The sequence below is a fragment of the Grammomys surdaster genome, unplaced genomic scaffold, assembly GCF_004785775.1.
Source record: "Grammomys surdaster isolate TR1022 unplaced genomic scaffold, NIH_TR_1.0 174, whole genome shotgun sequence".
In the NCBI taxonomy this organism is placed as follows: domain Eukaryota; kingdom Metazoa; phylum Chordata; class Mammalia; order Rodentia; family Muridae; genus Grammomys; species Grammomys surdaster.
The window spans coordinates 24,192,415-24,217,473 of NW_021604622.1; the positions used below are offsets into that span (position 1 = coordinate 24,192,415).

At 48.5% G+C, this 25,059-nt stretch overlaps 1 protein-coding gene across 1 annotated transcript in view; it reads left to right on the forward strand.

Annotated features, from left to right (window-relative positions):
- Dap (death associated protein) overlaps positions 1-25,059 on the forward strand; it is a 53,401-nt gene that overhangs the window by 6,703 nt on the left and 21,639 nt on the right. Inside the window, exon 2 of the mRNA XM_028767694.1 lies at positions 4,129-4,225. Within this exon, the coding sequence (XP_028623527.1) occupies positions 4,129-4,225 (97 nt within the window). The remainder of the gene's footprint in view (positions 1-4,128; positions 4,226-25,059) is intronic.

A 25,059-nucleotide genomic window follows, 5' to 3' on the forward strand; every position in this document is an offset into this window, starting at 1 on the left:
ACCACTTAGGGGATGGTTCTAGACTCTTTGCTATGTGAAAACAATCCATTATTCTCAGATAGAAAAACATCTTAACATACCACAGGGTTTTAATCTAAGTGTGTCAGTGGGGTAGAATCCTTGGATTAAAATTTGGCCTACAATGGTGGCTTTTTTTGTGCTCTTTAGTTTTTCTTTGTTTTTTGGTTTGGTTTGGTTTGGTTTGGTTTGGTTTGGTTTGGTTTTTTTGATTTTTGTCCAATCTGAACTCAAAGTGAGAAAAATCCCTAAGGACCAACTAGAAAGAAGGATCTGAAAATGAAACATGAGATTTGGGCCTTAATGGGTCGGGCCTAGGACACCAGACCCCAGCATAGGTGTAGGACACCAGACCCTAGCGTAAAGCTAGATGCTGAGAGGTCAAACCCTGTGGGGAAGAGGCTTGTCCAGCCTCACAGTGAGACAGCAAGAAGCTGACCTCCATTAGCCCAGGCTCCAAATGGGATAAAAGTCTGATAATTTGTAAACCCAGGAATGAGTTTAGTGGAGGTTAAGTTGATGGTATGTCTGTTGCCTTTCTGGTCTATGATAAAATATCTGCCAGAAGCAACTTCCAGGAGGAAAGATTAATTTTGGCTCACCATCTTAGTCTCTTGAAGCTGAGGAGTGACAGTCACACATGGTGGCAGGGGGGTGTAGGATGGCTTCTCATTCTTGGCATATCAGTGCCCAGGACTGAAACCGGAACTGAGTTATAACCTTCAGTGCCACCCCTGCCCCCCTGAACTGCTTATATTCAAGCCTAAACCCCTTGGCACCATGTCTCAAAGGTCCACTGCCTTGTTAAGCAGACCCTCCAACTGGAGGCCAAGCTACTCCAAACACAGCCCTGTGGGGCATGCCACATTCACACTATCACATCTCTGGTCCTTCCATGCTATGAAATCCATCTGAAGGATGGCAGAACCTGAACAAAAATAGTTGCTTCCTCTCCACAGAGCTGTTGTCTGCACCAAGACCCCATAGGATCCTAATCCGTTCAGGGAAGACAGCTCATGACCCACAGCCATCCAGCCCAGGAAGAAGATCAGCAGACAGAGGCAGACAGCAAGAGTAGACACACAGGACCTCAGATGAATGAATAGCTGGACAGGCAACTGTAAGACAGGCGGGCCTGAAACAAATACGCGATTAGAAATGGGAAGAGAAAGTCCCCAACAAATAAGATTCAAGGGTGTGGAGACAAAGCTAAGCTCTTCAAAGAGAAGTAAAGTTATTAAAAATCAACTGTTGAAATAAAAAGCAGATTTCTGAGAGCATTGTTAAAGAGGGTCTATTTTTTTTTTTTCCAAAGTAGCTTGGCGTTCCTGAATTAAAGGGTAAGACACGGAGATTTTAGTTTCCACCACAGACGGGCCGGTGTACTGTTCAAGCACAGCCCTCCGATCCACTGGTCCATTCTTCTGCCTTCTGGGGACAGCTCTTTTACCTGCTGACCACGAGAAGCCAGTGTCCTTGTCTTTCCATGTTTCCCAGGGAAATCAGAGTCCGAGCCTGGGAAGACTTTCAGCTGTTCCTCCTTGTCTGCTGTAAACTTGCCTGTTCCTTGTGACCCAGCAGAATCCATCCAAATGAGGAACACCAGAGACAAGTTGACTGTGCCACTCCATGGGATACAGCCTGGGCTGTGGTAGAAGTGTAGATAGCTAACCTCAAGAGGAAGGGAGGGGCTCTCTGGGTGCAACAGAATACCACACCAGGACACTACTGTCCTTATTTAAAGGTGTCTATTTTAAGAGGCTCACTGTCTTTGAAGCTGTATGTTGGTAAGTACTACTGGTGTTGAAAAATAATTACATTTTAATGGAAACAAGAAAATGCTTGGGGCAGGTTGGTATAACTGTCTCGGGAACACAGAAGTAGGTGACTGATGTAACCCCTGTGAAAGGTGACAAGCTTTTGTAGCCACAGAGGAAAACCATAAGTCAGCACAATGGACAGATGCCTCGTAGGGAGCAACAAGTCGGTGGCCGTACAGGTCGGAAATCTTTCCTGTAGGTCTTGGACGTTACTGCATTCTTAGCCTTAGGTCTGACAGAGGCTACCGGTCTGCTTAGGAATACATTCTTGGAGAGTTCTCCAAGTCTTGAGAGCATTAGGTTAGAAACAGAGATGGGAGGTCAGTGGCTGTTAATGGCTGAATACAACCAAGGTCATTTAAACTCTCAGTCCACAAGACCCCCTCTGGGCACTACCACAGTGCTCCCTCAACTCAGGCGAGGCCAGGCCTTCTGTAGGGTCTTTAGACAGATGAGCTTTTCAAAGAACTTTGACCTCACACCACCGTGTGAGATTGTGTGGGTGCAGAGCCAGTACTTGCAAACCATGCTGTGGACCACTGCGACGAAAAGATGAACCCCAGGATTATTGGGAGGGATTTGCTGTTTGGGGGTGACTTCAAGCTCCATTCCACCAAAAGTTTTTTGATGCCCACTAGCATGGTGGGTGCTCTTTCTTGGACCCATCTGAGGCTGGGAAGATGGCCAAGTTGGTACTGTGCTTGCTCCAAAAGCCCAGGGATCCGAGTACAGATTTCCTGGCATCCACATCAAAGCTAATTCATATCTGTAATCCCACTGCTAGGGAGGGAAGATGGACTGATTCTCAGAACTCACCTGTGTCAGAAAAGCAAGTGGAGAAATGAAGAGACCCAGGGTCCATCTCTGGCCTCCACACTCACACACTTGCTTCTGTCTACCCGGCGTTTCTCACACTTTCATCCCTTCCATCCTAGACTCTCCTCATCCAACCCCCCTCCTCCTTATGAAATAATCACATCAGCCATTGAGTCAGTAACGGTCAGAGCACAAAGAGATCCCACTTCACACGGACTGGCATGGCGACAGTTAGAAGTAACAAGTTCAGGCGCGTGTGTAGACACCGGAGGCCGTAACCTGGTGCACACCTGCTGATTTCTCAATCAGTATACAGAGTTCCTGTGGGACCCAGCTATCCCATTCCTATATCCAGATCCGAGGAAATGAACACACAGATGCAGAAAACGATATGAATGGTACCCAGCGCTGCAGTGCTCATAACAGCCCAAACTGCCAACAACCTAAATGCCCACCACCTGGTGAGTGGCTAAATCAAAACGTGGTGTGTCCTTGCAGAGGAGTGTAGTTGGCATTCAGAAGGAATGAAGCCCTAGTACGTGGGGTAACACAGGTGAACCTTGAAAATATGGAAGAGAGCTAGTGACCAAACTCTGTGTGTTTTGTGATTTCTTCTCCACCCTAGATGTCCAAAATAGGAAAGTCCGACTGATGGTTACCAGGATCCAAGGAGGGATGGACAGAAAGACTGTGTTCATGTGTACAGGTCTTCTGCTCGGGGTGATGAACACAGTCATAGCAATGGCTACACATAACTCAGGCTGTGTTAGTCTAAATGGATGAACTATTTCCATAAAGCTGCTTTTATGAAGAAAGTAACCCACCAACAGCAGTATCCGTAGCCCAGTTTGGGAAGGATTTCTCTGAATGGCTTCGCAGGCCCTATTGGGCTCTGACACTGGCCCAGTAGCAGACTCTTGAAAAGAGCCCATCTGGTGCCGGGAAAACCATTTCACTCAAGTGCTTACTTTGAATGCCTGAGGATGTGAGTTCAGACTGCTGGCATACACCTAAAAGGCTGGGCAAGATTCATGTTATAACCGGTGCTAGGAAGGCAGAGACAGACAGATTCTTAGAACTGCCTGGGCAGCCATGACTATGCCGCCCCATACAAACCACTGGTATTTGAAGAAGTAAGATCACCAGGCAGGGTTTAAGTGGCCTGTGTTTTGTCTATATGACATACAGACCCTAATCTAGTAGCCACTTTGTCACATGGCTTGTGTTCTGCCTACGCTGCTGTTCGTACAAAGTACTTGAGAGGTGATGAGAAAGGAACACTGGAGCCTTGGGGAGCTCTGAGACGTACGAGGGCGCTGAGGGGTTCACAGTGTCCAGTCTCCTCCACATCACACCACCCTCGCATGGTTATGATTGCTGCTCTTGGAGTCCAATCAATAACGGTGGCTCTCCACCTGACCCACAGGCAGATGCGCCTCCACCCTGGTCACCCCTGCCTGTGTTTGTATTGCAGTGAAAGCCGGCGGGATGCGGATTGTGCAGAAACACCCACATACCGGAGATGGGAAGGAAGAGAAGGACAAGGATGACCAAGAATGGGAAACCGTCAGGTAAGGAAAGGCCGGTGACTGGAGCAGACTGTGAAATGACCACTCGGTTAAATATTAATGTCTGTTTTGTGCTTCTGGGAACTCCCGGGCTTCCAGCTCTGGTGCTGTGTGTTTTCCTTTCCCATCATGAGGCAGGGCTCTGTGCTAGCAGGAGAGAGCTGGTGTGGTTGACCCATGTGACCTAATGGGAGCCTATCCGGAGTGGGAGACATCTGTGGACACGAGGCTGTTTGCTTGTGTTGCCAGTCAGGCCTTGTGCTCTGTGTGACCGTGTAAGTTGCTGCAGCTCAGGCTGGCCTCAGACTCACAATTCTGCTATCGTTTGAGTGTTGGACTTACAGGTGTATGCCACCACACCAACTCATCACTGCTAATTTGAGGTGTGTAACAAGCCTGCATGTTCCTGAATATTCCATCCACCTTGATACAGGGTTCTCGTTACTCTGTTATGTTCCCTACTTGAGACTTGGCTATTATTCATTCCAATCCCAGAATACCCACTCCTTAACTCTCCAGAGAGTAGACTTAGCTTCCATGGGCACTTACAAATAAGTGGCAGAGTGCAGGTAGCTGGATCCTTGCTCCTTAAGGTCAGCCTCCAGGCTCTGCTGCCCCATTCAGGTCCCATTTTGGGCTGGACACTTGCTGACTAATACACATGCATCAGGTTAGACATCACCTAAAACTCGCTATGGCCTCTGTGTGGACGGAGAAGGCTAGACTTAAGGAGGTCACCTAGCCTGCTGATGCTTGCCTAGTCATGGCATAGCCAGAATTCAGCCCATGACACCCAGGTGCCCTTGTCTACACAGAGGGCAGTCTGGATCCTTCTCTGTCTGAGAAGAGTTAGTTCTGAAAGTTTGTTCTTCTCGAATCTGTAATCCTCCCCTACTTCTGCCCCTTTGCCATAAAGAGAGGGAGAAATGCCAGTTTTTAAGCAAGGCTCCAGGAGACCTGGCTGGCTTCCCTTTGTGTATGGAAAAGCCCGCTTATTCTCAGAATGTATAAAATACACAGTCATCCTCCTGGGCGTGGCGTTGGACACGAAGTTTGGCTATACACATTCTCACACTCCTAAGCGTTTACATTCTTGCATGTTTTGATTGAAATGTTCTCCGAATATGAAAATAAGCACTCTGTATACATCTGCAAACTCCGTTTGAAACACTTCCTGGATGGTTAAGACTGTTTACTGACTCATTTCTGGTGGCTTCCTTCTTCCTCTTGAAGGCAGAGGAGGGGTTACAGAGAAAATGAACATTCAGAGCCCCGAGTGGGTTGTTATGTGACCCAAAGAACCCACAACCTTCCCTGGTAATTATTTCCTGGAGTAAGCTTGTGCATCCCTTACTCCCTTAATCTTTAATTTTCCAGAGATTTAAAAATAATGCCTTATGTCACCAGACTGCATTGAGATACTACAGTTAAGGGAAAAGAAAGAATATATCAAAACCATGAAAATCAGGGCTGGAGAGATGGCTCAGTGGTTAAGAGTACTGGCTGCTCTTACAGAGGAATCCAGTTCGATTCTAAGTACCCACATGGAGGATCACAAACGTCTATAACTCCAGCAGGGGGTCCGATGGCTCTTCTGACATCTGCAGGCACCAAGCTCACGTGGTACATATACATGCAAACAAAATGCTCATACATATAAAATAATAAAGTGTAAAAAGAGAGAACCTTGTAACTGTTCTAAGGCCACTTTCTTGGTGTTCCTTCTATTCTCTCTGTACTCTCAGCACACAGACTCTGTGTGTGTGTGTGTGTGTGTGTGTGTGTGTGTGTGTGTGTGTGTGTATTTGTGTGTTCCTGCTATTCCCTCTCAATTTGAGCTCCTGGTGTACTCTGGACTCTCAGCATAGCATGCTGGGAACTGCCTAATCACACCCCTCCAGAGGCTGACCCAGCCTCGGTTTGTAGCACTTGCTGGTTTTGTGAGACAAATACTCCCACACGGCCTGCTTGAAGTAGAAACATGATATCACTGAGCGCAGACTTGTGAAGAGGGACCTCCCTAGCCATCGCTCACACCAGAGTCAGCTCTAGCATTCCAGGGACTACAGCCCCCCTGTGCCTCATTACGTTTGTTGTTTACAGTCCATAGTCTTGAAGAGGTTTAAAGGTATGAACTACTTTATGATCCACCGTAGATGTCCACTTATTTGTTTTGTCTGATGTCCTCTATAGGTGAAGGTGTTCAGCTTGGAAATGGGTTAAGTGTGCCCCTCAGACACTCACAGCCTCCACTGTGAGGTAATCAGAAAGTTGAAAGGTGCTTAGACTAGCAGGCCTTAAGAGGTGATTATGGTTTGGTATGTCGTAGCCTGGACTCCCATGACAGAATTCCAGTGGCTTTACAGGACACAGGAGAGAGACGGAGACAGAGAGACAGACAGACATACAGACATAGAGGAGTGATACATTTCCTATATTCCTGAGATGTCCCACACCTCCTAGAAACTCTCACTAGACACAGCCCCTGACCTTGGACTAGACCATGAGCAAAGTAAAGGCTCTTTTCTTTAAAATTAGATTACTATTCTACAGTGACAGAAAATGGACTATGATAGAAGGTCCCTTGGGGATGAATTCTTTCCTCTTTTATCTGCCTGAAAATGTATTTTCTGTGCTTTAACTTTGAAAAGATGGTGTATTTGTTAGCCTCGATGTCACTGTGGCAGAGCACATGACATAAACATGTAAAAGGAGAGATTTGTGCTGTGCTTCCGGGGTCTGTGTGCCTGCTCAGCTCCGTGCTTGGACAGCACATTGGGCTGGAGGAGTCTGCTGATGGAGGGCCTTCTCCTCAGGATGGGCAGGAAGTGGAGGGAGCTGTGGACCGTGGCCACAGTATTGTCCCTGTGCTGGTTTTGTCGGCTTTCCTTCTGTCTCATGGCTGCGGTGATACGGGTCCCTCGGTTCTGCCATGGCCTCCCCTCCATAATGAACTTGAGCTTTCAAAACTGGGACAAAATCCATCTTTCATTCAGTTCTTTTTTTTTTTTTCTGGAAAGTGTTTGGTCACAGCAGCGGTTAAACGAAAACAGAGAACATGAACTAGCAGTGGGGCCGTTGCTGTGACAGCCTGGCCATGTGACCCAATAAGTGTGAAGGTACAAAGCAGAGACCTAATACTGGAAGACACATGGCCCTTTCCATAGTAACAGCAGGTCTCCAGAGGCCTCTCCTCCCCGACAAGGGAAGACTTCTGAGGTCTTCTGGAAGGGATCACAATTGTTCTGCTTCAAGGTAACACTGGCCATGTCCAGCCTGGAAGACACAGTTCCTCCAGAGCCAGCAGTGTGTGGTGTTCGGTAGCTGATAGATGTGTACCGTGAATGCTCTGCCTTTGCCCCCTCCCACACACACACACTCTGCCTCTTCCCACCTCTGTCTCCATGGACACATTTCCCCTTTTTATTGCATAGGGGCTCACCCTGGTGGCCTCCCTTTAACTATCTCTGTGAAGACCCTATTTCCAAATAATGTCCTATTTTTAGAACTTGAAGGTATAAGATTTCACCATACCACCCTTAGAATGTCCCCATAACAGGTGCCAAATTATGTCCCATTACAATCTTAATGATTCTCTCAATAAGCTATCCTTGGGGATGAGAAATCTGGGAGTATAGTTCTCTCTTCTTGTTTGCTTTCTGGGAACTCAGAACTTCTGAGTCAGAGGACAGCTCAGCTGGGTGCTACTTAGTCACAAGGCAATTTTTATCTTTGAGCTAGGAGTTGAGTATTTAAACCCTAATGGCCCTGAGTGGTAGACTAACGTGAAAATCACCTGTAAGTTAGGTGTTGTCTTTCATGTCCAGGCCAATCACAAGCTGTGTTCTGAAAGTGTCTTTTTCCTCTGACATGCATGCAGATACAGGCAGGCCACGGTGACTTGGTGCCAGCAGATCAAGCCCAGTGTTGTCTTGGGGTCCCAGTGACATAGCTGCTGACCCAGGTGTTGGTATGATGTGGACATCAGAACCTTGTGTTGCACCCAGAGAGCCTTGTGTGACATGAAAGGTCTTCATGGAGGGATGACTCGAGGCCCTGGTTTAAGGACTGAGTTGAAATGGCAGAGAGAAGCTGTCACGAAGACCGTTAGGTGGTTAGGATGTTCCTAAAGTGGAAGAGAGCCGTCAGCTCTGCACGGGTAAGGGAAGAGGGAGGTCGGTAGCCCCCATCCGTCAGCTCTTCATCGGGGTGGCCTGGGTGAGACTGGTGCATCTTCATTCTAAGTCTGAAGATAGAACGAGGGCAGTGTGTCTCAGTTGTGTAACAACGAAGGGCAGGGGAGAGTCATTATTTTACCTGTGACTACTCAGAAGGTTGGCAGGACCAGCACTGGCTCCATACCTCCACTAGGTAGCAGGGTCTGCTCATAGCATCAGCTGAACTCTGTCAAGCCACATCCGCTGCACTCTGTCAAGCTACATCCACTGGCATCCAGAAGAGAGCTGCAGCGTGGTATCTGTCTGCCTCAGCGAGTCTTCGGTGTGTCCCTTGACAGAACTCCTGTCTGTGTGGAATCTACTCGGCACAAGTCTGTCCAATTCCATCTTCAAAAGGCTACTAGTCATGGTGGATTAGGACTCACCTAAGATTAGATGACTTCACTTAACAAGTCACAACCGCAGTGATGGTACTGACAGACAAAGCCACATTCTGAGACACTGCAGGCTAGCTCTTCAACATAGGTTCTTTGGAAAACTCCACCACACCCCACTGACATTCCAAAGGCAGTGGTGGTACAATAATCTATGGAGTTCCCATAGCAAAGGAGTCCCTCCGCCAGCCTTTACTGCTGTCCAGGTTGAGCGCCATAGCAACCTGTCTTCCAGGCCTCCTGGATGTTCTGTGCCAGAGGTGCAACTCTATTCTTTAATCTCATGCCCCATCAGTTTTAAAGAATGATTTCTGCATTCATCTGTTTGAGAGTTTAAAGAAGGCCTCACCCGGCAGTCTAGGCTGGCTTCAAACATGAGATCCTTTTGCTAGAGTCTCCCAATGCCCGGGTCATTTTTATAGCACACACACACACACACACACACACACACACACTGTTTAGTGCTATACCTCGGTTCTATAAGTTACATAACATCTACAAAACAGATGGCAACCTAATTGATAAACGTGAAATCAGCAATAGAACTTGATACTATCATCAGCCAATATCTCAAGGTCCTGCCACCCTGGCGGTGAAGTTTCCCATTAGTGAGGATGTGATTTTACATTTCTGATGACCTTCTGGGTAATTTCAGGTTTCGTGGAGGCGGACTGCTACTTGTCAGACCCAATTAGACCATTGGCATTTACCAATGGTTGGAGATGAACTGAGATGTGAATATTTTCTTTCCTTTCTGCTCCCAAGTGCTCATTTAGGTTGGCCTCCGTGTAAGCCGCTTGTCTGTTTTGTGAAAGCTGGTTTAGTTAGAGTCATTCCTAAGACAGCATTTGAACATAGTTCTGGGCTCCTGAGGTGTGTCAAGGATGAAGGTGTGTCAAGGTGTGTGTTGGCCTTAGGAAACCAGTCACACACAGCTGCACATAGACTGCAAGGTGCTGAGGGCAGATGAAGGAACGGGTAAGGTTCTGTGAGGGTCACCCTATCCACCCATGAGACCTAGTCATGGACAGTCCGCCTGCAGACAAGGGCGCCAGTCCACGAGTTAGGTGGTGGCAATTTAACTTAGTATGGCTTGTTTCTTAGAGGTGACCAAGTGTAAATGTTCTGGGTTCCCACGCTCATCTCCCTCTCTGACAACAACCATCTAAAACTCAAGGCCTACCTTCTTCATTGAGTGATTCTCAGCCCCAGTGCCCATCTTATCATTGTGTACAGCAGAAGTTAAACCTTCCTTCAGACAAGAACGTGGGAGACGTTCTAGTCAGAATCCCCTGTGAGCAGAGAGCAGGGTATGTGGTGGCACACAGCCCCGGCAGGAGTTGGCCATCTCCCCTCATCCAGGCTCCCTCACCAGGTGGGCAGCACAGGAAGGTTGTGTTAGGTGCACAGTGAACCGAAGTGTCTCCACGCAGTGACCACGACCATGTGGGTTCTCATAAACCAGAGGATTCTGACTGGATTCCTTGGGTCAGCTTTCCTTGGGGGAGCATTTATATAACATCTGGCTCCATAGCAGGTATGGAAATCAGAAGTGGTTTGTCAGCTTCTCAGTGGTCCTCGGGAGCCAGCTGCAACCTCCATTCCAGGAAGGCCCCTCTCAGCACGTGGTGGGGGAAGAAGGAAATGAGGCTTTTCTGTGTGTCCACAGGAGGATTGGCCTCTCCGTTTGCTCATGTTTATGGAGACTACAGGAGCTATCCTGTCTATCAGAAACATTTGCTTGCCATAAACATGTGAGCCAAGCTTAAATCAACTCTCCAACTTGGCTTTGTAAAATGAAATGTGTGACAGTGACTACACGGAAACAAGAGCTTTGGATGAGTCTGCTGCCTTAAGGTTACCTGAGCCTTTTAACTCTTTTAAATAAGCTTGGTTTCAACTGTCCAGTGGCACAGCACTGAGAAAATGCCCTGCTGACTATTTAAAGATGAAACTCTAAGACACCTACTACCTTACTGACTTCTCCAGCTGTCAGGACAGCGGTGGCTGCAGAGAGGAGGAGCCTTCTTCACCTTCTCGGCCATGTTCTGTTGTTGCTCAGCTCTCTCAGGGCAAAGAGGTCACTGATTTTGCTTATGTTCATCCCTTGGGACAGGGTTTAGTCATTAAAGGTAAATTATTGTAGACTGGAAGATTGAAAGCAATATCACATTCAAAAAGGTCTCTTACCTTTCACAGGAGAGTGACTGCACCTGTGGACACTACTCTAGAAGTATGTGTAGTTGAAATGTCCCCTCTCTCTATTATTATAACCTATAAAGGCTGTTTGTACCCCCTCCAAAAATGATAGTTCAATTAGAACATACACTCAAATATTATTTAGACTTTTAAAAGGAAGAAAGTGTGTCTCCTGCCACAGCACGAGTGGATTTGGTATACCGCACTAAGTGAAAGAAGCCAGAGGTACAAGGACTCAGGCTGCAGGATTCCACTGGCGGGTCTGGGGCAGGCCCAGTTGTGGATTAGGACGTAGAATGGAAGTCAGGGAGGGTGTGGAGAGAGTGAGGAGGGAGTGTTCAGTGTACAGTCTCATATGCTCAAAATGCAGGAGACCCAGAGCCCTGTCTTCTCACTGTGAACACTGAGCACTGCAGAACTGTGCACTTGAAAACAACAAAGGTGGTCAGTTTTATTACGTTTCTTACCACCATGAATGCATTGGCACTGCACAGCAAAGCCCCCTCCCCACCCCCAAGCTGTGGCAGTGGTTTAGTGGCTCAGAAGCTCAACTACCCTACGGCTCAGCAGATCCACCCCTGGGTGTTCACTGAAGAGGATTCGAAACAAAGAAACAGACAAAAGCCTGTCTGCGGATGTTTAAAACACCACTATTGATAAGAGCCAAAAGGCGATACTGTGCCTCATGTCTGTCACGTGATGAACGGGAAGAGTCTGCTCCATCCATATCCCCTAGCGAGAGAATGGCTGAGGGCTGAGTCTTGTTACAGTAGGTGATCTTGAAAACCGTTTTCCCAGGTAAGGGAAGCAGACACCAGCAGCCATGGCTCTGGTATCATTTGTGAGAAATGTCTGAAGTAGGGAATCTGCACACAGAAAGTAGCCCTGGCCTCTGTTGCCTGGGAGAAGAGAACCCATACAGAATTGTGACTTAATGGGTATAGGTTCTCTTGAGGTGGTGGAGTGTTCTAGAATTAGATAGCGGCAGTGGCCCCAAAGAAAATGAATTCATCTGTTGAGTTGTACTATTCAGGTGGCCGAAATGATGATTGTCAGGCCCTATGCCTGTCACCTCAGAAAGGGGGAGGGAGCCCTGGCTGTAGACCAGCCTCTGTGTCTTAGCTGGGAATGTGTACATTCAAGTGTTGAAGGGAATGTCTACAGGACTATGGCTACCATCCCAGGGGGGACCACGACTATTTTGAGAGAAGGGAAATGACATGTTTGGTCATAATGGTCTCATTGAGGAAGGGCCGGAACAGCTGAGCCACACCACTGAAGCCCTGAACTCATGAAGTTGTTTCCTTGAACTTTCAGAGGGCTGGCCCTCTGGCCATCAGTTAGATGGACCACATCCACAGGTACTCAGAAGAAGAAGCAGGCATCTCATGTCAAAGAGCAAGAAAATGCTATGCCAGAAGCCCCCTAGCAAAGCCATTTGTCAGAACTTAGTCACATGACTGTGCCTAACTCAAGCATGCCTAAGATTCTTTTAGACCTACACCACTGGTTAAGTCGCTAGAATAGTGCTGCCCCAGTCCTCTAGTGGATATGCATGAGACAGAGATCTGACATTCCACCAGCTGTCAACAGCAGCGTTCAGCTGTCCCCAGGATGCGCACAGCACTGCTGGGTGCCGGGTACTTCCATGTGCAGGACCTGCTAGTGAGCTTGTATTCTTTTGGAGATTGTAAGCTTAGAAAATTAAAGTTATGCTATCACCAGGATGAAATCTCACAGCAGAGGGCATCTAGGGCTCTCCAGCTCCTAAAAAGCTGCATGTAGAAGGTATGTTCTTAGCATGTTCTTAGCCTCCCACGGTGACAGCCAGGGCCTTGTTGGGGATAGGCATGGACAGACAAGTAACAAAGATGGACGCTGGACAGCTGTCTCAGGCCATGGCTGAGGAGGCTGTCTTATGAGCCCACCAGTGTGGGAGGCTGACCAAGCCAAGTCCCTGTGAATGCTCTAGCAACTGAGCACCTCCGTTCTGCTGTTGGCTCCCCCCCCCCCCCCAGGAAGATGAGTTTTCTACTAAGGCAATGCTGGATTGGGACCTTTGCAGACACGACTTCAAGAGCTACGGCAAACCCGAGCCTGAGGCTCGGTAATGACGCACAGATGTCAGAGCTGCACGGTGTGTGGCCCAGGTTTGGTTGGCTCAGCCCTCCCTGGGATTCCACAAAGCAGAGCCCTGTGTGGGACAGTGCAGCACACTAGAGAAAAATAGAGTGTCTTTGATCTTTCAAGTGTATCTCTTCTATTTCTGTCCAAAAAAAAAAAAGTCGTACCGCCACCGCTAGCAAGATGTTGTATTTGTGTGAGTCGAGGGGAGGGGTTGTTGAGTGACCTGTGTCTCAGGAGCTAGTTCACTGCTATGAGTTTGTGCTCTTCACAGGGAAAGACTGTTGGTGTCTTGCGGTCTTAGTACATTTTGCATTTCTGTAGCCAGACTCCCGTAATTGATGGGTTATAAAGCAAAGGCTTGTTTTGACAAATGATGGAGACTTATAACTGGGTGGGCTGCATCTGGCCGTGGCCTTGGCTGAATCACAAGGTGGTACCATGCATCCCATGGCAATAACAGGAGCGCAGGACTACGTGCACCGTGTGTGTGTGTGTGTGTGTGTGTGTGTGTGTTTGTGTGTGTGTTTGTGTGTGTGTGTTTCATATCATGGCTCATGTGTGGAGGACAGAGGACAACTTAGGAGACTCAGTTGTCTCCCACAAGGTCAGTCCTCCGCTTCAAACTTAGGTTGTCAGGCTGGGCAGCAAGTGCCTTTACCTGCTGAGCCATGTCCCTGGCCCTAACACACAGAATCTCGATGGGAACGGATGGAGATTAGTGCCAGTTAAAAGGCTCTGTGTTGATGGTGCTTCTGAAGAGTAGACCGTGATGCTGACACTGGAGGGAGGCTGGGATCACCCCTCTGTCCCTTCCTTTTCACTTAACGCCACCATCCGAGCACGTGGCTCCCCAAGGCTTCCAGGCTGGTGCTGTGGGTCAGTCATCCACTTTTCAGACAGGATCTACTTCTGGTCTGCCATTAGTGTGAACCTGGAGGGCTGATGAATGTATGCTTTGCTAAGTAGACATGTCCACACGGCAGAGAAAACAAAAACACGGGCCAGCCGAGTGGAATGTTCCTAACTGACCAGTGACAGCCAAGCTCTGGGATGTTCGGGGGTTGAGGGGAGTGTGGAGTGAAGCAGTGGAAGTGGGTGTGCATTTCCCAGATCGTCTGGAGGGTCAGATTCCAGAAGAATGTGTCAGTGAGGCTATCACATGACCTGCTTTAAGTCACTCACTTTGGATCCTGCGCTCTGTACACTGGCTTGTTTCTTATTTCCCTGAAACTCTGAGAAAATGGAATACAAGGTTGTGGTGCCGGGGCAGACATTGTCACCCATCCCTGGTGGAACCTAAATCTTTCCAGCACCTTAAGGATCTGAAGTGTTGCCTTCTCGGTCAAGACAAGTGGAGAGACCCAAAACAAATGAATCAGAAAACCAGATTACCTGTAGGTCAGAAGAACGATTCATAAAAGACTAAATGTTTATAAATAAATATCAGTGGCAAACAAATACAAAATAAGACGACACTTCTCTAGCATTAAAAGAAAAAAAATAAAAATAAAAAGATAAGCCCGGCTGGGGAAATGACTCAGTCAGTTAAGCACCGGCCACATAAGCATGGAAAGTGTTTTCAGTCCCCAGCACCCTCCTAGAAGCTGGACATGGTGTTGTGTGCACGTAATCCCGGCTCTGCGGGATGCAGTCCAGAAGATCCCTGGGGCTTGCCAGCTAGCTAGCATAGCTGAGCTGTAGAGATCTGGATTCGCCGAGATGCCTATCTCGACATAATAGAGTAGAAAGCCACTGAGGAAGATACCCAGTGTCAGCCTCTGACTTCCACGTGCTTCTGCACACCCAGGGCAGGGGAGGACATTTCCCTGACACTGTTTCTTCTCTATTAATTGCATATTAGTTGGCTGTCCCTGTCTGGATGCAGAAACATATCAGACTGCCTGCAAGCCGAACATGCTATTCTCGCCTTGAGTTTGCCGCCCCCCCCCCCCCCCCCAGCCTTCTTGCCTCCCAGGTTCCTCGTTGAGCCCCATGGGCTGCAACCAAAGAATCAGTACTTTCTCCTCTGTCCCTCACACCCTGAACCCCAGGAGACAGTCCCCCCTCACTGAAAACAAAGCTACAGCCCATCCTATGTACACCTCTTTGTTGTGGCTCTGCCTTAGCTCTGAACGCTGGCCCACCAGACCGGGAAACAGTTCCCAGATGGCTTCTCTTCCTCTCTTCCTAGATGAGGGTGATGAAGTTGGTGTTTACATAAGTACCCGGGCCGTCCTCTGTCATAGCACTGACTTGGTCATGGCCACTGCTCTCTAGTTCTCTCTACTCACAAGCTCCTGGGGCTGCTTCTCTCCTCTCCAGCTGTGAGAGTCAGCCACCTGCTGTCCTGGCACACTGAGAGTCAGTTCTCCATGGATACCTCACAGTTCTGCAGTCTGGATCCCCAGAGCCAAGACACACCACCGAGATAGCATTACTATGTAGGGAGGCATTCCAGGTCACAGAGGCTTAAGCACTGCCACTTTCCAGATACATGCAGAACAGAGGAGGGAAGACTTCATCCCTCACCCCTGTGATGGATGCTGGTGTCTGCAGTCAAGGAGAGCTGTCTCCCTGCCTCCAGAGAGGAGAGATGTACCAGAGCCCTGTGTAACATCAGCCACCCTCGTTTCAAGGGTTCAATCCTGGGAGGATCCCACTAGCAAGCACAGGTGATGCCACCGTCTTACTGTAGGAGTTGATGCTTGAGAGGATGCTGCTACAGATCACTGGCCTGGCTTTTATTCCTGTTTGTCTGGAAATGGTGGTTGTTTCCCATGAGCTGGAGAGAAAAGAGAGACCTTAGATCTCGGTTCCCTCTCTCTTCTCTCTTAATCTTGAGTGTGTATGCATGCTATGTGTGGTATACACACACACACACACACAGTGGTAGACTAGGGGGTTGGCTATGAATCCTGATCTCCTGAGTTCCAAGCCAGTCCCCTTACCAGCATGAGTGTCCTCTGGGAGACAGGAGTGGCAGAATCTCTCAGACTAATGTGGTTACAGATCACAGGCTGACCTTTATCTGCTGGACCTGAGACTCCTTTCCTTTTCACTCCAAGATGCTTAGCCAGGGAGCCTCCTAGGCATCTCCATACCCCAGCCTGTACAGTGCCCTCCCTGACAAGGAGAGAATCTCCTTCATGAGGAAGTTGTTACAACTCCCTAGTGGAGTTCTGGATTTGCAGGTTCTCTTGGGGGGTGGGGGTGGGGGCAGATAAGGAAGAACTGTCCACAGCATAGCAGCCTTGAAAATGCTTTTCATAGGACTCTAATCTGCTTTGCAAAGTACATCATTCAGCCTATTGAATTTGTAATTACATGGCATCCTCCCTGGGCCCTGGAGGATAAGAGGTTTAGAAGATTGTCATGGATGTTAAACAAGCAGTCCAGACTTGTTCAGAAAGTCTCGTGACCAAATAATGACAAATGTGAGCTACATTCAGACTCGTCTAGGTAGGTTTTTTTTCCATCTTCACATCTGCAGGATGTTTTGTGGTTGAGGAGTTCAGCCCAGAAAGGCTAAGACGGTGCTCTTGATCACACTGACAGACTGACCAAGCTGGGATTTGTCTGGAGTGTCTGATTGCAGAGGTGATGACCACTCTGGGCACACCGCCTCTGTTCTGGTGATCAGTGGTGTTTCCCCCAAAGACCTGGGGCAGATTATTGAGGAGAGGGTTTGGGGGTGAAGCATCTTTGCAGTATAGGATTGCATTACTGGGCACTGGTGTCCAGCTGAGATCATCTCAGAAGGGGACACTTCTGTAGCTTTCCACCTACCCTGAGTGTCAGCATCGAGGTTTACAGGGCACTGGGACAGTCGGTGTGTGAGTTACAAGGGGCATAGGCTTCTGTGGAAGGATTTTGTTCTCTCAGCTGCTAGTAGAAAATGACAGTCCACACAGGATCTGACCAATCCAGGATCTGAAGGCCCGTACTTCCAAACTGGACTCACTGGTACACAGGTGGTCACCCTGATTTCAGAGCTGGGAGAAGTACGAAGCATTGCAAAGAAAAGAGAAGGAAAAATACAAATGGGGGAAGTTTGAGTTGGGGTAAAAAAACTGCTGACTCATGACCACTAAAGCCCGTTATGACCCTAAGTGGAAAAAGCTTGCCTTAAATGAGAAGGTGGTGCCAGCGGGGGCCCACAAGCAAAGACAGCTGAAGAAGGAAAGGCTTGTTTTCCTTGAGCCAGAATCTGTTCCATATGGGACTGTTGTTGATAGGAAAGAAAAGCAGACCGTCCAGCCCCAACAAGTCAGAGCCCACAAATGGAAATGTCAGAGAGGGAGGGAAGGAGACAGGGAGAGAGAGAGAGAGAGAGAAAGAGAGAGAGGGGGGGGGCAGGAAGTGGGCAAGGCAGAGCAGCCAGCATCTCTGGAGTTCCCAGGTGTCTCTGGGGTAGTTCAGACCTTGCCTATGAATGTAGATCCTTCCTCCTGGATGAGAGGCCTGAACAGCCCAAGCCAAGGAAACGAAGAGCCTTCTCCCCTTGAGCCTCCCCTCCTGATCACAGGCGGTATGTCAGGGAGACGTTTCACCTTGAGGCTCGAGCTTGAGCCTCGCTCTACGATTTCTTCTGCAGTCATCGACCGCATGTGTGATATCGACTACACGTGTGATGCTAATCAAATTAAACAACTCAGGACCACATCATCTTGAAGAGTCAGAGTTGCGCATGGACTGTTTTCATCCTACGCAAAGAAAAAAGAGCCCCAAACTGCCTGGGATTCTGGCCCATAGCCCCCAGTTGTCCCTGGGGTCTTGGCTCATGACTGCTGGGGTGGCCCCAGGTAGATCACTAAGCCTTGGTGCCTGTTTCCTTGTTAGAGCCCAGAATTTTTACACGTGTCTTTTTTCTCTTCTTTTCGTGGTAGCAAGAAAACGAGATAGCAAGGAGAATCGGTAGTTTTGAGAAGCAGCCAACGCACAGCATGCCTTAGTGACTGTCCACACTGGTGAGGTTCCTGAAGAGATGGAAAAGCAGGAGGTCTACAAAAAGCTCGCTGGCTGGTCCTTGTAGAGGCATCTCTGTTGGGAGGCTAGTTTCCAGATGTTTACAAATTACTGCACCCCGAGATTAGAGATGGTGTAAAGTCTTTAACTTTAAAACATTGGGATTTATTTATTGCGTGCATCAGAGTATTTTGCCCACATGTGTATATGTGCACCATGTTCGCACCTGCTACCTGAGAAGGTCAGAAGGGAGCTTTGGCTCTCTGGGACCTGGAGTCACACATGGCTGTGAGCCTTCATGTGAGGCCAGAGTGTGAAGTGCTGTCAGCAGCCAGGTCACCTCTCCAGCCTCATGCTGTAGAAGCTTCATGGAAAGTTATTGCTCAATATTTGTACACAGCACAGGAAGTAGATGCTGTGCCCAGCCATTCTTAGTCCCTCCTCACAAGGTCACCCAGACGCCCAGACAATGCCCCATTTGTATTTTGCCATTTACTGCAGTCATCTTCCAGACAGACACCTGGCAAACACAGTTTAACAAACAGTCCGTGAGATGCGGAGCTGCATAGACAGGTCTGGCATGGGTGTTAGGATTCGGCAGTCTAATGAGGGTACAGAGAAGGCTCATGATAAAATACACAGCCACTGCAGTCCAGAGACTTACAATGAAACAGGGGCTTGCTTTCACACATTATTCTTTTGCATGAGCGTCTGCCTGGAGCCTGTGATGGAATCTCTATCTGAAAAAGGCTATGTTAATTAGTGGCTATAGCTTGCAGTGTCCCTTTACTGAAAATGCTCAGGACCTCTTGGGGGCCTTTTGGGTTTTTTATTATTGTTGTTGTTGTTCCTTTCTCATTTGTTCAGCTGTGTACATGTGTGTCAGTTCATGTGTACATGTGTGTCAGTGTGTACATATGAATACAGGTAGCTAGAGGCCAGAGGCACCAAATCGTCTGGAGCTGGAGTTCACACGTGCTTTTGAGCCACCCAGTGTGGGTGCTGGGAGCCAAACCGGGACCCTTGGGGAGAGCAACACGTGGTCTTAACCACTGAGCCATCTCTTTAGCCCAGCAATTCTTGCTTTATGGGTTGACCTGAGTATTCTGCAGATCAACCTGCTAGCACCTCCTCCCCTCATAGGCTCCGCCTCTTCCCAGTGTCCCAAGCACATATAGGACACAGGTTAACAATAGCAAGTAGAGAATAAAGGACTGTTCTTCTACAAGTTGAGTAACTCTTACATAAGTGGCTGGAAGCATAACGTGTACAGAAGATTTCTCGGTAAACGGGACACTGGCTGTCTAGCTTTGTGGTTTCGGTGATGGGTATGGGCTCTGCTGTCTCCTTCCCCACTGATGACCTTAGAGGGTGACAGGGACGCTTAACCTCTGAAAAGAGCTGGCATGGGTGTCAGTCAGTGGATTCTAGAGGGAGAACACTGTTACTGTCAGTGGCTAAAGCATCCTCAAGTGACATCACCGTGGTACCCAGCCTGGGTGGAGGATGGCAGCTAACAGCCACGCTCCTGCAGAAGTGAATGTTTAGAGTCGCCATGACGGAGAGAGAAGAGCTATATTAAAAAGATTTTTCTTTATACCCACAGGCATTTTTTAGACTTCAAAGGATTTGCCTTGCATGCTGGCTGTGTTTCTGAGGTTGTTTTTTTGTTTGTTTGTTTATTTTGTTTTATATTTGGGGCCTATTTCTTATTGATTCTTCATGGATGGCTTGCGATTTCTGTATTTCCCCGTCATGTTCTTTTTGTCCCTAAAAGTAATGTGCAATAATTACACAGTGATTGGCTCTCGTGCTTGCAAACGCTGGCCACAGAGCTCACTTAGGGCAGTGTTGCTGTAAGGTGGACGCCAAGCAAACCTGGGCCAATGTGAGCTTTCCGAGTTGGAGAAATTAACAACTTTGTTTATCACTGCTAAGTCTGGGGCAGGATGTGTCAGGAGACACGCTGTCAGACCCAATTTAGTCTCATCAGATTAACTATTCCATGTGACGAGTTGACATGTGCAGAAAGTGATAAATAGTTCACGTTGAAATCCCATGGCAGGTTCTCATGGTTAGGGGCACGGGTGATGGACTAAGCTGACATCCTCCCTACCTGCCACAGCCTGCCCTCTTCTTCCTATGGCGTCAGAGAACTGGTCCTCCAGACCTGAGCTAACCCACTTAGTCCATGATGCTTGTGTCTAAGCATCATCGTATTGCTTGAGAGGGCTGCTGTTGACCTAGGTTTGACCTAATAGCTATTTCAACAAGTATTTGGGGGAGGGATAGAGAGATGGCTTAGCAGTTACAGGCACTTGCTGCTCTTCCAGATAACCCAGGTTCAAATCCCAGCACCCACATGGCAGCTCATAACCATCTGTAACTCCACTTCCAGGGAACCTAACACCATCGAGTCTCCAAGGTCACCAGGCATGTATGTGGTGCACAGACATACATGCAGGCAAAAGTCCCACACGCATAAAATGAAACCAAGTAAATTAAGATAATTTTCAAAGAATGTTTATCGGTGGCTAGGGATATAGCTCCTTGTTCAGGAGAATGATTTCCTGGCATGCACAAAGCTGAGTTCGATTCCCCAGCTCCACCAAAATAAAAAGAAGACATTTGCCAGGTCCTCTGGACATTGTCAATAGTAGGTCAACGGATGTCACCTGGGAACTGGTCACTGGCCAGCTTCTACACGTCAGGGTAGAACAGAGCCCATGATGGAGGGCTACTGCCAGGTTTAGTTCTCCTCTCTGTTACCAAGCAGGAAATACTGAGCAGACTGAGGAGCTCCCCGAGCAGTGAGTGTCCCCTGCCATCCAGCCATCAGACCCTGTGCTATTTCCACTTGCCATCAAAAGGCTTGCCCCTCTCCCTGCCCTAGCCATTTCTGAGTGAGGAGGCAGTGCCATCTCATTGGCTCTAGGACTGTGTCTGAGTACACTGAGCAGCCTGCTGGCCGCAGGGACTGCTCTTGATGTCCAGCATCCTCTTCAGCCCTGGGGCAGGGTGTAGCATGGTAGGTACATGGCTAGGGAAAGAACCTTTAGGTGTTGCTAGCCTCAAGTCTGTGACGGGGAAAAGACATCCCCTCCCCTAGAGCTTGAGTTTCTGGGTCAGAAATGAAATAAAATAGTAATCTCTCACGTGGAAAGATGCAGCATTTTATGGGTGGTGGTCATTGGACATTCTCTCAGCAGTGGGTATGCATTGATGTCTTGTCAGCTGTAACCAGCACATCTATCCACAGCTATCCTGTTGTTCCCCTGAGAAGGGCTGAGGCTGGGACCACTTGAGTTGAAAACATAAAGGTACAGCCGCTGGCAAGCAGCCTAGGTTTCCAGCCTGACTCAGTTTTACCACAGCCTGGACAGTTTTCCCCTGGCCAGGCCACAGGTTCTAGTGAAAGGCACCATGTGCCCCAGACTCCAGCTAATCCAGGCACAGGGCTGAGAACGGGCTTTGTGCAGCATTGTCTGAAGGCAGCGTCTTAGTACACTGGCCCTAACAAGCACTTGTATAACGAGTCTCATAATCAAGATTTCCTGGATACCAGACAAACTCCCTCCTGTTCACACACAGTGTGCCGTAGTATGGGGCCTAGTTAAAGGGAGGCCCTTGCCTTAGAGAAAGCCACACAGTTCTGTGTACCCAACAGGACTGCTCTATCTACTGTTGAACACCTTCCAACAGTATCCTGGGACACTTGTGATCATACCTGGGAGCATGTATAAACCTTCTCCAATTGTGGCGACTATGTGGTGTCTTGCCTGATTGCTATGCCCCTGTCTGGGAGTCTGGTACATCTGGGTCTTGAACACCTGGCAAGAGTGACGTATAGACAGGACAGCTGTGCGTTGTTGAGCCTGGGCCTCTGTTTGACTAATGTAGCAAGTAGCTCATCTCTGTCTTTGCAGAACCATGTGTGTTGTGCTTCAACAGCAAACAACCATTGGCAAGAGATGCCCTGCCAGGCAGTGGTGGCACACTCCTGTAATCCCAGCACTTGGGAAGCAGAGGCAGGAGGATTTCTGAGTTCGAGGCCAGCCTGGTCTACAGAGTGAGTTCCAGGACAGCCAGGGCTACACAGAGAAACCCTGTCTTGAAAAACCAAAAAAAAAAAAAAAAAAAAAAAAAGAGATGCCCTCACGATGCAAGACCTCTGCAGCCCGCGCTGCTACTGAACAGCAGGCAGTGTGGCCTGTTTCTTCGGACCAGAGAAAGCAGCATGGCGCTCCCTTTGAGATCCCACTGCAGCTCAAGCCTGTCTAAGGGAAACGTGATTGATGCACAAGAAGTGTTTGTAACAAACATACCAATTACTACTGTACATATTTTTATAACAGGATGTTTCTAATCCCCTCCCTAAGTCTAGTTTTCTTAAGGGTTTTTAATATTCTCCTGCCGTCTTCCTCCTGTTGTCTGTAGCCCTTCCCCCAGCAAACACAAACGTCAAATTAATGAAAGAGCTAAGCCTGTAGTCTGTTGGAAAGCTCATGCCTCTGTTAGGAGCACACCACCCTTCTGTGCTTCAGTGTGTCTGGTTACAGGTTCTGGGGACCTGTTGTAGTAATCACTGCCATCCTGTTGTTATGGATCCACACTCCTGACAGCCCTACAGTGTAGCTGTCACTCTTTCCATTACTGTGACAAGTACCAAAGGAAACAAGCTAAAAGGAGGAGGTGTTTATTTTGGCTCACGGTGTCAATCCATAGTCCTTGGCTCTCCGATTCTAGATCCAAGGTGAGGCAGAGCGAGCATCGTGGCAGTAGGAACATGTAGGCAAGAGGCAGAAAGGGAGGGCAGGAGCAAGGGCCAGCCAGCCCCAGGGCATGCCCCAGTGACCTTCCTGCAGCTGGCCTCTGCCTCACAAGTTTCCAGAACCTCCAGAAATACCACCGCCAACTGGGGAGCAATCCTTCAGCAGCGAGCCTGGGACTGTTTCATGTAGCTTAGCAGAAACTGTGCTGCATTTGAGGCCTTGAATTTTGAAGAGCATCGTCTATGGCTAGGAGCCCAGGCTCTGGTGACAAACCTGAGACTTTGGATCCTGAATCTTCCGTCACTGCTTATGTAACAATAGGCAGCTTTTTTTTTTTTAATTTGGTGTGTGTGGGGGGTGTCTGTCTGTCTGTCTGTCTGTCCTCTCTGTGCAAGAGACACATAAGGAAGCAGAATTCCTAAAGCTTTGGTTACCAGGGGCCCCAGCAATCACACAATAAGACCAAAGAGATAAACAGTTAGGTGTCTTGGGCCACCATTCTGAGGTCATACCTGCAACAGATGCACAGAGTCCTACAGTCACAGGCTAGGTCTACCTCACCTGCATGGGATGAGGTTGGTGCTGTGTGTTCCTGGTCTGCATGCACTTGAAGGCCGAGGGACCTCGGGTAGACACTCACAGGGATCAGTGAAAGACCAGAAAGCTACAAGCCACAATGTTTGTACTCAGAGATGTCATTGCAGAAAGGAGCAAGCTGAGGCTGGCAGCTGGACCGTCCCCTCCGCGTGGCAGGTGTGTTTCATTGAGAAGCCAGTGTTGTTGTGTGCAGATCATTGGGTGCGACTGCCATACGTTTCCATGCATCCAAGGGAAAGGCCCATGATTCTCTTGGCCTCCTGACAGTTCTACCATCTTGTCTCTGCCAGGTCCATTTCTCTGTCGTAATGGGTGGGGTAGTGTCATAGAAACACGTAGGATACAGAGAGCAGAAAGCCAGCATCACCAGGGCAGGCAGAGGAGCTGTGCAGAGGGCTTGAACATCTGTGCCAGGCTGAAATCACATGTCCAGGCTGAAATGCATGTGCTCACAAAGGTGCCAATGAGGTGAGCCCTTATTTATCCTCCAGAATAATGTTGTGTTTCTGTAGACACATGAATGAATTTAAAAGTAGGGTGCTGTGAAGGTCCTTCCCCTAAGGGTGCCCTTCACACTTACAGAACATGTTCCCTTTGTAACATTTGAAAAACTTGGGGCCAGTGAGGTGGCTTAGTGATAAAGAGCATTTGCGTGCAAGCCTCATGGACTAAACTCAGTCCTCAGAACTCGCCTCCCCAAAAAAACTGCGTGCAGTAGCATCTGTGATAGCAAGATGGGAGACAGAGACAGGGGAATCACCCAGAAGCTCATGACCTAGCTAACCAGGAGGATCCCAGAGTGACCCAAACCACAGATCGCTTGCCTCAATTATATGGAAAGAGATCCAGTTCCCACATGCACACTGCAGCATACACGTGTCCCGCCTCCGACATGCCATACAGTAATAAGATCTTTTTTTTTCCCTTTAACTGAGAAACAGAGTTCTGGAAGTCCTAGTGGTTCCTGATAGAAGAGATTGGAGCTGCAGTGGAAACTGAGGCAGAGAGCTGAGAGCTCCCTGTACCTGGTCCCAGCCTGTGTGTTTGAGGGATGTGCTCTGTCCCTCAGTTCAGGAAAAGGCTCTCGGGTCTCCCGTGTTCCTCATTGGCATGGCATGAGCGCTGAGGGCTTCTCTCCAGAAGGCAGAAGGCCCCTCACACCCAGGCTTGTCTGTCAAGAGGCCATGGGCACGTGCCCCGAGATGCTAGCTGCTCTAAAACCAGCAGAGCCTTGTACTCGTCCGTTATGAATTATTGAATGGCATGCATATTTATAACAGCTTCCTGGTAGTTTAATAATTTATTCATCCCGTATGGCTCTTTCAGTCTATTGCTTTTAATTGTTAGGGGAGTCATTTTAGAGCTAACTCGACCAGGTTACTCTCTCAGAATGGCACTTGCAGAATTCTAAAATTGAATCCCACACACTCGTCCCTAGTTCAAAGTACCTGCTGCACAGCAAATAGGGGGGCACCATACAGGGCCCCGAGCTGTGTTCCCTGCCCATGGGCAGGGCTGCTACAAGTCTAGAAAGAGCCGGGTTCTTCTCTGAGCCCTGGAGATCA